Below are 16,743 nucleotides of genomic sequence, written 5' to 3'. Positions count from 1 at the left end.
ATACATTTAAAAACAATTATTTTAAATTGTAATAATATATCACAATATTACATTTTTTTTCTGTATTTTTGATCAAATAAATGCAGGCTTGATGAGCAGAAGAAACTTCTTTCAAAAACATTAAAAATAGTAATGTTTCCAAACTTTTGGTCTGTACTGTATATGCATATGTATATATATATATATATATATATAGTTTTATATTTAACTATGTTATTTTTATTGGCATTTGCAATGCTTCATGGGATTGTAGTAATTTACCTCATTAGCACCATTAACTACACAGTCTTGTATCTTTGTCTTTTTGTCAGATTTTTTAAATGTATATATATTTGTTTTTTCTTCTCTCTCTTCAAGCCAAAGTTTGTAATGTATTTTTTTTTTCTTGCAGCTGGACAGTTTGGTTCATGGCTTGAAACTCTTTAACCAATACCTTTTTTACATTTATTTTGGATCATCATTTTTGTTCAATAAGACCAATATGTCGATTGGAACCTGTGTGTTATTTGTTTGAATGTGTATATGACGGTATAATATCAATAATAATCGATGCTATTAAAAAAAAATCCCTTTCTCCTGCAGGTTGTTTCTTCAACATGACACCAAAAGGAGCAATGGGGGATCCCATTAGGTAGGTTTAGTCCATCGTGTTCTGATGACATCCCAGCATCCCGAGCGCTCGTTGATTTCCCTCTATTGTGTGTTGACTTCCTCAGAGCTGACGGATGTGTTCCTGAACCTGGAGGCACGGAGAGGAATGACCACGAAACATCGACATTCCTTCTGTCTGATGTAGGATAGAGAACGGCCCTCTGGGGAAATTGTATCCTCATGTTTATTCTTTTTTAATTTCTTAAATCATGTATATCCTTATTTTTTATGGTTATGGCGTGCGGTACAGATGAATTATGACGCCGGGGTTATTTCCCCATCTATGTGATTAATAACATTGTAGATAAACCTGGGACTCTAAGCCTTGATGATATGTTTTTCGGAGGGGGCGGCAGTAAAGACACACAGCACCTCGAGACAGACCTGACAGACTGGAGCTTCACTAAAGACCCACATGTCTGTGTTTGCAAACCCCACAGGGGCCCTTGGGGGTCCGGCGGCAGCGGCACGTCTTCCACTTGTCCACTTCAACTTCACACGGCTGGACTCTTTCATATTTCTGTGAATTCCTGTGAACAAACCCACCGAGAAATGTTAACGGTGCTCTGTATTGACAGGCAGTGTGACAAACGCTAGCGACCGATATGTGTTTAACAACATCAGGGTTCCCACATGGACATGGTGAAGAAAATATTTCTACACATAAAGAAATTCATACACAAAAAATGTGTAGAAAATATGTTCAATAAGAATTTTTTTTATTTCTTTTTTTTTTTACAAATTTGACTCAGAAATTAAATGTCACCCAAAAAGTTTCAGTCATAAATTAAACGAATTCCACCAAATAAAAAAAAGATACAGAAACAATTTTCAATCAAAAATTGGAAGCAAATTTAAAAATAACAAATTTTTTTTTTTCAAGTTAAAAAAACGAGAAATTATATTCATATAATCTGCGATTTTATCTCTTAACAGTGCATGGTCAGATATCAGTGAATCCTAAGATCGTAGAAGATTCGTAGCTCTGGAAAGTACATGAAAATGTATAGAATTTTATGAAACTCATGGAAAGTGAATATGATTTCTGCTTTTTGAGTTATGCGCTGCTCTTAATTATTTAATCGTCTAGAAATCGTTCCATAATGTGATTTTTGAAATCGATCAATTGCACTGAAGTAATGCAACATACTTTTTGATTATTTGTGACCTGGAGCACAAAACCAGTCATAAGGGTCAATTTTTCCAAATTTGAGATTTATATGTCATTTGAAAGCTGAATGTAGCTTGATGTATGGTTTGTTAGGAGGACAATATTCCTGTTAAGATACAACTATTTGAAAATCTGGAATCTGAGGGCGCAAAACAATCTAAATACTTAATATAAAGTTGTCCAAATTAAGTTCTTAGCAATGCATATTACTAATCAAAAATTAAGTTTTGATATATTTACGGTAGGAAATATACAAAATATTTTCATGGAACATGATCTTTACTTAATATCCTAATGATTTTTGGCATGAAAGATTGTCATCTATTGATACAAATATACCTCAGAGACTTAAAACTGGTTTTGTGCTCCAGGGTCACATTAAAATTCTCTAAAAAGTAGCACTTCTGTAAGCCCAGTTTCCATTTCGACAGTATCGCCAAATATATGATTCAGTCACTACCAAACCACACAGCCACAGAAGCACTGTGACGTCCCTCTCGGATCCATCCACACGTCTTCATCACTAAACCATGTCAACGTCACTCAGTACTCACACCTTACAGTATTTACTAAGGCTAAGAGTCCCCACTTCTCATGCAGTTACTAAAAAAAAAGCTACAGAGTTCATCTTTTTTGTTTCATTTTTTTTTTTTTAGAATATGCTTGTTAAGTTTGCTTTTTAACTTGTTTTTGTTGCTTTGCCAGTATATTAAAGTGTAATCATGTACGTTGTGATATAGAAATAGCTGTAGAGATGCATTGTTTCCTTGTGGTAAGTGACTGAGATGCTGCCACGGATTTGAGACACTGATGAATGGTGCTATTTTGGACTTTAATCTGCTCCTTGGGTAAGGAAGCTCAGATGGGTTTGATTTTATACTTTCATGTTCAGAGGAGGTGTTGGTTTCTTTATTGTCTGGTTGTCGTAACTCGGATCGGATCGACTTTATTCCCCCTCGTTGTTTCTGTGTGGCTTTCTCATTGGACAGCAGATTTGCAGAAGAGTTGGTGTTTTGTTTACTCCAAGAGGATTATTTGCCAAATTCTGAAACTATAGACAGTCGGAGCAATCACAAAACTGCAATTCTTAACACTATTAACCCTTTAATGTAAAGGTTTAATTACAGTTCCCGGCACTTTAGTCACTCTTATACAGGACGGGGTCGCTTACACAAACGATTTCACGGTTTTGTTGAGCGACGAACTTCTAATACATTAAGGACAGATTCAAATAGACATCAGTGTGAAACACTGTGGATGCAGTCGTTGTTGTATTTTGCTGTGCATGGTCCCAGGTGACAGTGGTCTACATAGTGTACATGCACAGAGCAGATTTAACATCCTACTTCAGTCTAACAAGGAGAAAAACGCTCATCCGTTTAACACACGGGGTCCTTCGATGAAGGCAAAACATGTAGCAGCCAAACCAATGCAACAGGTTTTGTTCATGAGTTTCCTGGATTTTAGTATGAAAACCCAATGTTTTATATTTATTCATTTAAGTAGCACGGTATCGTCACTCGGTATTTGCAGTTTTGTCTTTGCTTCCAGTTCTCATACGTTTAAAAATCCCAATTCAGAGTCCGACTGGAAAGCCCACATTAGTTTTCTTAGTCTTCCATTTATTTTCCCACTTCTCCCAGCTTGCTCTAGTCTCTCTTTAGTGCTTACTGATCGCATGCTCTTCCTTTTAGTTTCTGATCTGAATGATTCTCCTCGCCGTTTCTTCTCATAGATTAGATATGCCAACTGTGTTGTAAATAGCCAGTGAATAGCTTTTAGTATGTTGAATTATTGTGTAATATGTGTATGATTGGTGTACAAAACATGAAGTCTAGCCTTGTCATCTTTATAAGGATGCACAGGTATATATCATGTTATTTTGCAACTTAAGCTGTAGTTGAATAAATATGCAAGCTCTCGTTATTCTCAGTGTTGTTTTTTGGTCTTGTAATTCAAATATAGCATTATTTACAGTAAAAGTTTTTTCTGGAAATGCATTTAGTAAGGATGCATTAAGTTGATCAAAAGTGAGTGTAAAACATTTATGATGTTTTTGTTTTAATAAATGCATTATTCATCTGTGAATCCTGAAAAATAAAATGCATAAGTTTCCACAGAAATATTTCTCTGTTTTCAACGTTGATAATAATCAGAAATGTTTCTTCATCATATTTTCATGATTTCTGAAGATCATGTGACACTGAAGACTGGAGGAATGATGCTGAAAATACAGCGGAGCATCACAGAAATAAATTACACTCTAACACATTTTTTTTTTTAAGTTTTAATAATATTTCACTATTTTTCATTTTTTACAGTGTTAAAAAAAATAATAAATACAGCCTTGATAAATAGAAAAGCCTTTTAAAGTCTTTATGACCCCCAAGCTTTGGAACAAAAATAAATTATATTTCACAATATATTCACATAGTAAACAGCTATTTTAAATCGTAATAATATTACTGTTTTTAGTGTATTTTCTCAAATTAAAAATACCCTGTATTTAATCCAATAAATGCAATCTTTATGAACAATAAGAGTCTTTTTAACAGCATGTGCAAATGGTAAAATCTCACTTTTCAATGTGCTTTCAGACGCTGTATACAATTTACTGGCTATTTTCAGAGTGTTTTTCCTGGTAATCAAGAATTTCTTTTTGTTTTTTAATTTAGTCACTTGTTTGCTTCAACACACCCGTTTTAGTTCAAGTTTGTTCACCTCACCTCGTTACTATAGAAAACCTTGCTCTGTGATTATGTCTATTAGACATTTCTGAGGGGACAAGAAATCTTTTCACAGATGTAATCACATGGAAAGGGCCTCCGAGCGGAAGTCAAAGCTGGAATGTGGAATGCCGAGGCACAGATCCTGGTATAAGCTGATCATTTCGTCTAAAAGTCTTCCACAGATTGCTCTGAAACGTCTCTGTAATGGACAACAGCTCTGCTGAAGCTCATCACTGACCATTTGAAAATGATCATCCTGCTTTCAAATCTGTTCGTTCTCCATCTGTTGCTTTTATTGATCTCTTTGCACAAAAAGGCCTTTCATTAACAATCATGTGCATGCTGTCATCATGCTTTTAACCACATGTTAGCAGAATTAGAAGGTGTCCAGTTCTACAGAAATGGGTTTCAGGATTAAACAAAATCTAGTGTCTCTGACTGAAAGGATACTAAAGAACAAGCAGTCCCACACACTATTAAGACAGTTTTGTCATTCTTAAAAAATTTTCACATTCACATATAATTGTGAAATAAATATTATTGCATTTTAAAATAGCTGTTTTCTATGTGAAAATTATGTTAAAATGTTATTTCAGTGATCAAAGCTGTATTTTCAGCATCATTCCTCCAGTCTTCAGTGTCACATTATCTTCAGAAATCAGAATAATATGATGATTTGCTGCTCAATAAGTTTTATTTTTTTTCTGCTTATTTTTTTGAAACCTGCATTGTTTTTTTTTCAGGATTCTTTGATTAATAACAAACAAAACAGCAATTATTTCAAATATAAATATTTTATAAAAAATGTATGCTGTCATTCAAAAGTTTGGGGGTCAGTACATTTTTATGAAAGAAATGTACTATACTTTTATTTAGCAATGACTTGTTAAATTGGTAAAGTGATAGTAAAGACTTCTATTGTTAATAGTAATTATTTATTTTTATTGCCTGCATCTTCATGGCAAAAACTGAGTTGGAATAATACAAAAAGAAGAAAAAAAAAGATCAACCCACACATATAAAACAGCAGATAAAATATATTTTTCTTAAATTAACATACAGTAAAATACTAAAATCCTTTCAGGGACAATGTAAACAAAACTAAGTTTACTTCTATATTGCTAGAAAATACTTATTTTTTTAAATAAATGCTGTTCTTTTTAACTCTTTATTCATGAAAAAAGCATCATAGGTTCCAAAAAATTATTAAGCAGCAAAACATGTTTCCAACATTGGCAATAAATCATCATATTATTCTGATTTCTGAAGATCATGACACTGAAGACTGGAGGAATGATGCTGAAAATACAGCTGTGATCATTAAATTATACTTTAAATTAAATTAAAATAGAAAAATTATTTAAAATTGTAATAATACTTGACGAGCATGAGAAATGTAATGTTCAGAAAATTGGTGTTTCTCACAATTCTAAGATATAAACTTGCAATTTCAGAAAAAAGTCAGAATTGCAAGGTATAAACTCACAATTGCAAAAAAAATTTTTTTTATTCTGTAGTAGCAACAAAAAACTGAATTATGAGACGCTCCAATTTAGAATTCAGAGTAAAAAAAAAAATCTGAATTTTGAGACTAAACTGAAAACTACAAAAAAAAAGAAGAAGAAAAAAGAATTCTGAGATATAAGCTCAGAATTGTGAGAAAAAAAAGTCAGAATTTATCTGACCATATGATCATAATTATCATATCGGTCTATCCACCTTAATCTTTGACGAAGGAGCGGCGTGGCCATTTGTTACTTGAATGTGTGAGTCTTCTTTTATCATTCGACTTGCACTAGATAACAAAATATGAAAACAGTAGATTTGATCTGATTCAAAGAAACGCATACATTTTAAGTGTCCAAATGCACCAATATTTGGTGCAGTTATTGTTAGGGTTCATCTAATAATTTTATCATCCTCTAGGCTGCAGGAACTTGCACAGGATTTCACTACAATGGCGTTGAAGTTTCTCTTTGTGTTCTGCAGCAATCTTTTACTCAATGAATTCATTTGGGAATGCAAACAAGATTATCTGAGAGTAGCGCCCTACAAAACTTCCTGTTTTCTGAGCACCACAGGACAACAGCCTTGTGCAATGAGCTTCATGTAAACAGGATACTGTCCTTGTCTTTAAACGGCACTGTTATCCAATTATTACAGATGGCTGTCATTGCTCTTCTGGATAGCTGCAGATCTGGGTTTCTGCTGGGGTCTAATCATAAAAACCTCCAGGAAAGTGTACAGTCATCCTAAAATGCATTTGGATACTTAAAAATGCAGTGGATGATAAACCGGGTGAAGATGTTAAGAAACCACCCTAAAAACAATTAAAAACATCAGTCAAAATGCATGGCAAACACCAACAAAAATCCAAATGAAATGCGTGCTTGGGTTTTTTTATGCTTTAAAACATAGGCGCCCTGGTTTGATGTTTTGCATCTGTCTAACAAAATTAAATACATCTGGGTGACTATGCATGAGAAAAAAATGGATTTCTAGAAACTAAGTTTCTGTTAGTCATTATCATGACCTGAACCTTGTAAAATAACGGCTTTGCTTTCTATGAAATGAGCAGGATCTGTTGTGGAAACCGTCACAAACACAAAGTGATTGTATATTTGGCTTTCTCTGTTTCTTTGTCCTAAAATCCCTCAAAAGAGGTTAGTGAGTGCATCTGGCACGCTGTTCTGGCCGTTTGCCACAACTCACACAAATCTGTTGCAGCTGAGCAGTGAATTCAGACAGAGAAGACCATGGAGAAGCTCAGAGGAAGGTGAAGGAATGGAAGTGGATGACACCTGACACAACAAAAGGACACACCTTCACCCATATCTTGGGGAAACATCACACATGTTCACTTTACCAGACCAAACATGCTCTTGAAGCATTTGAAGAGCATCAAACTGCTGTTTGTACACAGACTATCTCAAACTGTAATATGTGATGATCAAGATATTGGATTTACAGTCTGCTACCCTGTTAGCTTCATATATATATATATATATATATTATGTGGAATTTACGGTAACATACTGTCAGGTGGTTGCCAGAACTTCAACGTTAAAAAAATGGTAGCAACATTTAAGGTTTTACAGACTTAACTTAAAAACATAAAATATGAAGTGTCATGCAGGGAATCCTGGGAGTGACAATTTATGGTTTTTCACTGTAAATTATACAATGACTTCTTCTTTTTCACTTACATTAAGTGTAATTACAGTTATTCACTGTATATAGTATGGAAAGTTACTGACAACCCATTAACAGGTTTTTACTGAAGCATTTTTACACTCTTTTACTGTTAAAATCACAATCGTTTTATATATATATATATATATATATATATATATATATATATATATATATATATATATATATATATATTGTGACGGATTGCAAAAGTTTAACTATTATCTTTGCAAGCCTGTTTCCACCATGAAATATGTAAAAAAGTTTACATCTCACAATTCTGTCCTTTTTCTCGCAATTCTAAAATATAAACTTGCAATTTTAAGAAAGAAAAACAGAATTAAAAGGCATAAACTCACAACTGCAAAAAAGTTGCAATGACATATCTTGTTTTATTCTGTAGTAGCAACAAAAAACTGAATTGTGAGATACATACTCAGAATTCAGAGTAAAAAGTCAGAATTGTGAGACTCAACTGAGAATTGCAAAAAAAATCTCACAATTCTGGCTTTTTCCCCTCAGAATTCTGAGATACACTTAGAATAGCAAGACAAAAGTCAGAATTGTGTGATAAAAAGATTAGCCCAATTACCCCACTTCACTTCAGTGTAAACTGCTGCGAAATCTGTTCAGCCATTAAACTTCTGAGACACAATAGTTTTATGGACTTTTTGACACGTGTGCAAAAAAACACTCCAGCAACCCCCTAACAACCATAAATAACTTAGCACTGAGGCGTGGAAACACCACTTACATTTTCTTTAAATATTTATAATCTGTTATCTAGCTCTATTATTTATAATCCTTCTTTTTATGTCTCACGGTGTTGGAACATGCCGAGTTTTGTACACAAAGCTCTTTTTTTTTTTGCAAAGGTCTAGTGTAAATTTGACACGTGATGGAAGGTATTTGGTTTTGGCTCAGTCCCAATTTACATTCAAAGCATTTGCAGATGCCCTTCAAAATCAATTCAGTTTCCTAAACATATGTTGTTTTTAAGAAAGCGATGGAGTAACTCACACAACCAAAATGGCTTTTTCCCAGTTTGACAAACGGTAGCGAGACCGATATGATATTAATAACTTCTCAAAGGAAACACTATGTGTGACATAACTAGCAAATCTGTAATAAAGTGCTGAATAAATATTAGTTTTTTTGACCTACCGTCTCAAACTGATCGTCAGGAAAAGCGCGCGAACGGCCAACTGGCGCCACGTGAGTGCGCTCGCATACGTTTATTTAGCGCGTGGACGAACGTTTTTTTTTTTTTTTTTTTAAATTAGAAACCTTATTTAAAATGCTTTTTGAATGCAATAAGTTACTTTGTAAAGTGAATAGATAGCTAAAATACACACAGCGCTTATGTGAAATTAACCTCATTTAACTTAACTTCAAGCACCTTATCGCATTTATAACATTCTTACCACGTAATGAAAATAATTTAAATAATTCTTATTTAATCTAAAACATTAAGTTTGGTTGTTTAAATAAAATATCTAAAAATGAGGTCTGCTCCTGTTTGCTGACTGTAAATATTTTTTTATTTTACACTTACATTGACTTCAGAATACAAATAATCAAGTTTTTTGCCTCCCTCTACTGGCTGCAGTCTGTCATTACACAGAAAACATCCTAAGACACAAAACTAAAACATTTAAACCAGACCACTTTGCTTTTGAAAAGACACCAGACAGATACAATAACCTCAGAATTAATGTATTATAACGTATTTATTGACAAGATGTTAAAACTCAATAATACGAGCTTCCAGTTTAGCTACAGTGGTTTTGAAACGAGATACAAGAGTCTACATTATTGTGCAAAAACAAAAATAGAAATACAGCAGCAACATTTCCTACAGCAGAGCTGACTCTAAAATCTGAGGACACAACGAACATTAATAATAATAATAATAATACGAAGCACTGTTTACAATCATTCCCACATGGTGCTTGAGCTCACAAACGTTTAATACTGTGGAAAATCTGTTCAAAAGAGTTTGAGATGTTTGCAGTTTCAGACTTAACACCACCAACAGACAGTCCACCTTCATTTGATTGCCAGTAGGAAATGCATCTGATTTCTATGTTTGCAGTGTGTTTGAATGATAAACCGACCAAACAGAGACACAGGTGAGTGGTGAAGAAATGCATTTTTCTCTGATTTATGGAATGATCTATGAAGAAAGGAGCATGAATCTTTATTGATGGTGTCCGTGAATCTGGATATCTTCAGTGTTTTAATACAGGCTCCACCAGAGCTTGACTTTTCATTTCAGTCGTTCGTCCTGGACACGGTCACGTCTCTGTTTTCACTCGAGATGTGTGTACGGTCTTCACCACCTTGGCGGTGCTTTTTGCATCCTGCTCGGAGCTCTCTGAGAGAGTGTCTTTGGAGCCTTTCTTCTTCTGAAAGGAACATAAATAGACACAAGATAGAGTGAGAAACGACTGACATTGATTCAGTAACCAACTGAAATCAGATGAGTCTCCGACTCTCGCTCTAAAGGTTAACATTAAAAAAAGCAATGAAACTGTTCACCACCCCGAAATGAACATTTGCTGAACACTGACTCCCGCTCAGGCCATCCAAGATTAGGATGAGTTTGTTACTTCCTTCATCAGGTTTGTAGAAATGTAGCATTGCATCAGTTTCTCATCAATGGACAATCTGCAGTGAATGGGTGCCGTCAGAATGAGAGTCAAAACAGCTGATAAAAACATCATAATAATCCACATCACTCCAGTCCATCAGTTAACATCTGGAGAAGACAAAAGCTACGTGTTTGTAATTAACAAAACCATTAATGTACTTTCTAATCTAGAATTTTAAATTCAAACCATCACTTCTGGCCAAAATACGAGTCCATAATCAATAATAATGCTTCCTTCAGTGAAAAAGTTCATATGCACCTGTTGTCTCTCACATCAAAATCCAGCCACATGTTTGTTTAAAGCAGTTTTGGCTTGTAAACGCTGCTTGATCTGTGCAGATTTCGCTCCTGATTCAGACCAGAACACTTTTTTTTAACTAGAGGAAGCATTATCATGGATTATGGACTCTTAAAATCATCGTATTGATGGATTAGTTTCTTACAAACTCGCAGCTTTTGGCTTCTTGAGACTTTAACTGATGGACTGGAGGGGTGTGGATTACTTGTGAGGGATGTGATGGACTCTCATTCTGACGGCACCCATTCACGATCCATTGGTGAGCAAGTGACAGAATGCTGCATTTCTCCAAATCTGATAATGACACAAACTCATCTACATCCTGTATGGCCTAAAGGTTGGGTAAATGTTTAGTAAATGTTAATTTGTAGGTGAACTATTCCTTTAAATAATTAGGAAGGCAAGGTGTGTGTCTGACCTGTGCAGGGGTCGAGCTGGAACCGGGAACGTCTGCGGTGCGGGTCACCGGGAGAGGAGGCACCAGATCCGTCCGAGAGCTGAAAGACAATAAAAATGAATCTGACCTGAAATCAGCGAGTGTGATACAAAACATCCTCTTGACCGCTCAGAATGGACTTACTTGACCTCGGAGAGCACAGACCGCTCGCCATCCGAACACTGGGAGCGCCGATACTGCCGGAAGCTCCTAGGGGAATGTGAATGACGGATCTTGATCGGGTCACCTTGTGTTCTGAAACCAGACACATGCAGCTGTTTGCACATAAACTTACCTAGCTAAATGCTTTCCAATTCTATTTTGGAGAGTATTGTATCAGTAAACAACATCTGCATCGTATGTACACGGATAAATTGTTAACATTCAGATCGAAGCACAAATTAGGTAAACATTGCATCCTCATTAATACATTGTATACATTATGCATTTTGAAAAAAATGTATGCATTTAAAGAATTTACAGTGCATTCAGGGTAACATTTATTACCTAACGTGTTCCCTGGGAATCGAACCCACAACCTTTTGCAATGCTAATGCAATGCTCTACCACTGAGCCACGGGAACACATATTTGATACTCTCAGAAATTGCGTTATATGATGAAAAATGTATTCTATTTTAACTATTTTAACGATGTCCTTGCTTTGTTTCTGAGTCTTGATCGTGTTAGGATCCTTGCTGGTCAGAGAGCTTCTGGAATGCATCAAAAATATCTTAATTTGTGTTGTGAAGACGAACAAAGGTCTTACAGGGTTTGGAACGACATGAGGATGAATATTCATTTTTAGGTAAGCTGTCCCTTTAAAAGCTTCTTCTCTGTATTACAGCAATCTAGACTGATATCTAGCTCATCAGAGACGGTTTTAGAGATTCACTGAGCTGAATAATGCTGGTTTTCTATGGACACTAATTGTCTGGGAGTTCTAGCACTGACATTATGTTTACATTTTTTGTGGGATACCAATGTTTTCCCTATTTGTGGAACTATCGATCGTCCTGTTTTATAGGAGGACAGGTTTATTTGACTTACTCCACTTTCTTGTACGGAATCTCCTTTAGTTGCTCCTCAGAGAAACCTGAAGGATCGACCAGCTCCTTCCTGCACACAAACACAACATGATCAGTCATCACTGTGTTCAGAGACCGAGTCTGATCAGCGATGAGAGACGAGTTCAACTCACTGGATGTGCTTCCAGAGCAGCTCTTTAGCTTGGACGTCAGGACTTCGTCTGCGATACACGAGAAGAAGAAAAAGAGTTCAAAGACTGGCAGAAGAGGGTCGGATCATTTCGATTTTTTATGATTTAACCCTGTAAATCTTCTGTACCATATCTGATTGGCCTCTAATGATCAACATGATCAAAAGTTTGCTGTCACAAACAATCTACAGCATGTCTTCTGTCATCTGATTTTAGAGTTTTTATCCAGTAAAAAGCTCTTTTAGTGTAATTGTACAAACGTCCAGGTTTCTCGTGTCAGATCTTTCCTGATTGTGATCAAGTAAAGGTCAGAATAAGGTCAGTAATATCTCCAGATGAACTCTTCCTGGACTGAAGCAGCTCAGCTTCACTTGATTCTCCATCAATCATGTTTTAGAGTCTCAAATCTGATCCTCAGGATCTTTTGAGGAGCGTTTGTTTCCAGAAGCTTTACTTTCACTGTTCCTCAGCGGAGGAATGATCTTCACAAGCCTCCAGAACATCTCACATCTTCTGAGGAGCCTTGATTTCTTCAGTCTTATATGTGCGGATCATTTACATCTCAACTTACTGAGACATATTATTGGAGACACCACTGATATTTAGATCACTTTATGTCTTTTGTCTATGTAAATATCAGCATTTGCACCATATTGCATATTTTTGCTCAGTTTGGGATAAAATCAGGGCTGTTTTTTCTCTATATTCTCACTTAACCAGACTATACGAGCCATAAAAGCCTGATGTGTCAAATATGTTTAATTTAGAAGAGACGTGTCATGAGAGGCTCAGTAGTTGAGGTGCTTACGATCGTGAGCGGTGTCTCGAGCGCCGATGGTTGGGATCGTTGGGGTTTTTTTCCTTCTGTCTGCGTAGCACAACGTCAAACTGCGGACCAGAGTCAAGCATCTCGTTCTCCTGCCGGGACCTGCAGGTTACAGTTCGAGACCATTTCTCAAAGATTGCTACAATTTCCTCCAACAGTTGTTTTTAAGACCATTCCTGTCCTTTTATTTCAGGAGGTCTTTGTTCTTTTACCGTCCTGACAGATCGATAACCCACCGGTTTCTTTTTTTACGGTGTTCCCTTTTGGAATTCTCGGATTCGCTGCCACTGCTGGTGTTTCCACGGGAACGTGACCTGAAGGGGCCAATCAGAAGGGTGAAAGATGACAGGGCAGAAAGGCATTTTTTGGGTGAACTAGTCCTTTAACACACTACATTCTGAAAGTTTTTTCTGCAAAAAAATGTGTCTGTTTCTATTTAACACCCGAGGAGGTAAAACAGCATAAATTAGAAAAGCAAAGAATTGCATGACACCAAACACTGATTGTTTCCTTTCTGTTCTATTATTATTTAGCAAAGCAATAAAAGCGCACCTCCTCCTGTACTGTTTGTTGGCCTGCGGGTCGTCAGTGGTTTGACCTTTTCTGTCGAGACAAAACACAGTGAAGGATGTTTAAAGAGAAACACACGGACTGTTTCATCATCTCTAAAAGACAGACAGACACAGACGCCTGCGCTGCTGTGAGGATTCATCAGTATTGATTTATTCTCAGCCATTCTTTCATCAGTTCCTCGCCTGCGGCTGGATTCACTTCTTATTGATGCCCAGAGGCAAGAACTCATAACTAGAGTAACTTTCAGCAATGAGACTTTGAAAAAATACTACCTAAAAAATCCATGTATTGGAGACTAATGTAGACCATGTAGACGAAAGAAAATAAAAAAAATGTTCATTGAGATTCAAGGATTGTTTTTTATTTTATTTACAAACTTATATATATTTAAAAATGTAATTCTGAACTGAGCATTTATTTTCCTACTTTCAGCGTTATTTTAAGTTAGGTTAAATTTCTAGTATTTTTGTTATGCGCTTTATTGTTTATTTTACACATTGAAGATATTCAATGCACTGCTTTCTCAATTTTTGAAAGCGATACAGTAAATCAAGAAATATTTATTCTGATGCATTAGTATTATTTATCAACTATTACAGCTTTTATAAATATTTTGAATACGTTTAAAAAACCCACTCAATTTTAATTTTAGTTAAATATTTACTAATTTAATGCGCATAGAACATCTGCTTTTATGTGTTTTTTTGTTTGTTTGAAATATTTTAATTTTTTTTTTATTAAATCATTTATCTCCAGTTAGCAATTCTAGTGCTTCAACAAATTAAACAAAAATAATATAGAAATGTTGCCTAATTAAAAGCTAAACTAAAAAGAAAAGGAAACTGAAAATATCTAAATAAAAGCTAATTAAAAATATTAATGCATGCAACTACATGAAATACGTTTAAGCTGAAGTACTAAAATTAACATATAGAAACATTAAAAAAATATTAAAAATGACTAAAGCATATATAAAAAAAATTAAACAAACAAAATTAAAATGACAACTGCAATATATATATATATGTACACAGTACAGACCAAAAGTTTGGAAACATCACTATTTTTAATGTTTTTGAAAGAAGTTTCTTCTGCTCATCAAGCCTGCATTTATTTGATCAAAAATACAGAAAAAAACAGTAATATTGTGAAATATTATTACAACTTAAAATAATAGTTTTCTATTTGAATATACTTTAAAAAAATAATTTATTCCTGTGAAGCAAAGCTGAATTTTCAGCATCATTCCTCCAGCCTTCAGTGTCACATGTAACATCAGTCGATCACATGATCATTTAGAAATCATTCTAATATTCTGATTTATTATGAGTGTTGAAACAGTTCTGCTGTCTAATATATTTGATCAATAAAAGGTTAAAAAGAACTGCATTTATTCAAAAAAAAAAAAAAAATTCTAATAATATATTTTCTTTACTATCACTTTTTATCAATTTAACACATCCTTGCTGAATAAAAGTATTGATTTTATTTAAAAAAAAGAAAGAAAAAAAATTACTGACCCCAAATTACTGACCAGTAGTGTATATTGTTATTACAAAATATTTATATTTTAAAAACATAGCATCTTTTTTTTTTTTTTTTACTTTTTATTCATCAAAGTATCCTAAAAAAGTATCACATGTTCTGAAAAAATATTAAGCAGCAGAACTGTTTCCAACTTTGATAATGAATCATCATATTAGAATGATTTCTAAAGGATCATGTGATAATGTTCCTAAAATATCAGCTTTGCATCACAGAAATAAATGATAATTTAAAGTATAATACATTTAAAAACTATTATTTTAAATTGTAATAATATATCACAATATTACATTTTTTTCAGTATTTTTGATCAAATAAATGCAGGCTTGATGAGCAGAAGAAACTTCTTTCAAAAACATTAAAAATAGTAATGTTTCCAAACGTTTGGTCTGTACTGTGTATATATATATATATATATATATATATATATATATATATATATATATATATATATACGTATATTTTTTTATTCTATTTAACTTTATTCAAGCCAATAAATGCATTTATTCATTAATTAACTAATTTATTCAATTTAATTCAATTTGTATATATATCGTATAGTTTTAGTTACCAATAATAGTCCTGGATTCTACTCTTTGTGTTTGGCTTCTTTCTTCAAACAAACAAGACTTAAAAAAACACATTAGTTCCAGTTTACTTCCTCTAGAGGGAGCAAATGCATCTGGATTAAGACTCATTGCTCATGCTCTTCTTCACATGCATTAACACTCAAGGTCATAAATGAGTCTGAATGCAGCGAAGAGATGCATGTGCACACCTGCGGCGGGCCGAGAGAGACGGCTCGTTCTCGCTGCCTCCGGAGGGTGAACGTCTGTGAGCTTTGGGGAATTTGGGAGATTTGTTCCGCTCGCTGGCCGAGTTATACAGACCGCTGAGGAAAAACAATGATGGGACGGCTTAGAGAGAACAAGAATGCACAAATAATGGCATACCATAATAAAATACCATAGTGCATGCATACGAATCAGTGCTGATATTGTTAACTAAAAGTGTAGGTACTAAAAATTGGTTTTGGCAACTGAAATAATGTTAACATACAGTAAAATAGAAATACTAGATGAACTAGATGACTTAAAAAACAACAACTTGGAAACGTTGGCTTTGCAACTAAATAAAATAATTTTAATAAAATAACCTTAAGTTGGAGTACTAAAGTTAAAGCTACACAGAAATACATATACATTATATATATATAAAATTACAACAATCTAACTAACTAACTAACTCAAATAGAAGCTAAATACAACTAAATTAAATAAAACAAGTTTAAGGCAAGCATTGCAATTAAATCCATACAGAATTACATATAAAAAAGTAATAAAAATTACTAAAGCACAAAATTACTCAAATAAACGGAAAATATAAAGGTAGAAGCTGAAATATAAATAAACGAAACAAAACAAGTTTAAGTTGAATTGCTAAAATGAAAG

General features: G+C 34.3%; 1 protein-coding gene and 1 non-coding gene across 3 annotated transcripts in view; both read right to left on the bottom strand.

The window, feature by feature from the left end:
• Positions 1 to 9,454: 9,454 nt before the first annotated feature.
• The window catches only part of epb41l4a (erythrocyte membrane protein band 4.1 like 4A), a 47,167-nt gene continuing 39,878 nt past the window's right edge, over positions 9,455 to 16,743 (bottom strand). Inside the window, exons 15-23 of one of the 2 annotated variants that reach the window (XM_059539065.1) lie at positions 16,071 to 16,184; positions 13,727 to 13,777; positions 13,411 to 13,488; positions 13,157 to 13,276; positions 12,331 to 12,378; positions 12,180 to 12,248; positions 11,275 to 11,385; positions 11,113 to 11,191; positions 9,455 to 10,151 (exon numbers count right to left, since the gene is read on the bottom strand). In XM_059539065.1, the coding sequence (XP_059395048.1) occupies positions 10,041 to 10,151; positions 11,113 to 11,191; positions 11,275 to 11,385; positions 12,180 to 12,248; positions 12,331 to 12,378; positions 13,157 to 13,276; positions 13,411 to 13,488; positions 13,727 to 13,777; positions 16,071 to 16,184 (781 nt within the window). In that variant the 3' untranslated portion in view covers positions 9,455 to 10,040. Of the gene's footprint in view, positions 10,152 to 10,925; positions 10,989 to 11,112; positions 11,192 to 11,274; positions 11,386 to 12,179; positions 12,249 to 12,330; positions 12,379 to 13,156; positions 13,277 to 13,410; positions 13,489 to 13,726; positions 13,778 to 16,070; positions 16,185 to 16,743 lie in introns of those variants that run through there. The other variant, XM_059539066.1, reaches the window with a different exon arrangement.
• Positions 11,642 to 11,716, bottom strand: trnaa-agc (transfer RNA alanine (anticodon AGC)). The gene has a single exon. It is a non-coding gene; the product is annotated as a tRNA-Ala (tRNA).

The sequence above is a fragment of the Carassius carassius genome, chromosome 45, assembly GCF_963082965.1.
Source record: "Carassius carassius chromosome 45, fCarCar2.1, whole genome shotgun sequence".
NCBI classification, from domain to species: Eukaryota; Metazoa; Chordata; class Actinopteri; order Cypriniformes; family Cyprinidae; genus Carassius; species Carassius carassius.
Note: the sequence above shows the minus strand (reverse complement) of the source record. Positions and strands in the feature narration are given on the sequence as shown.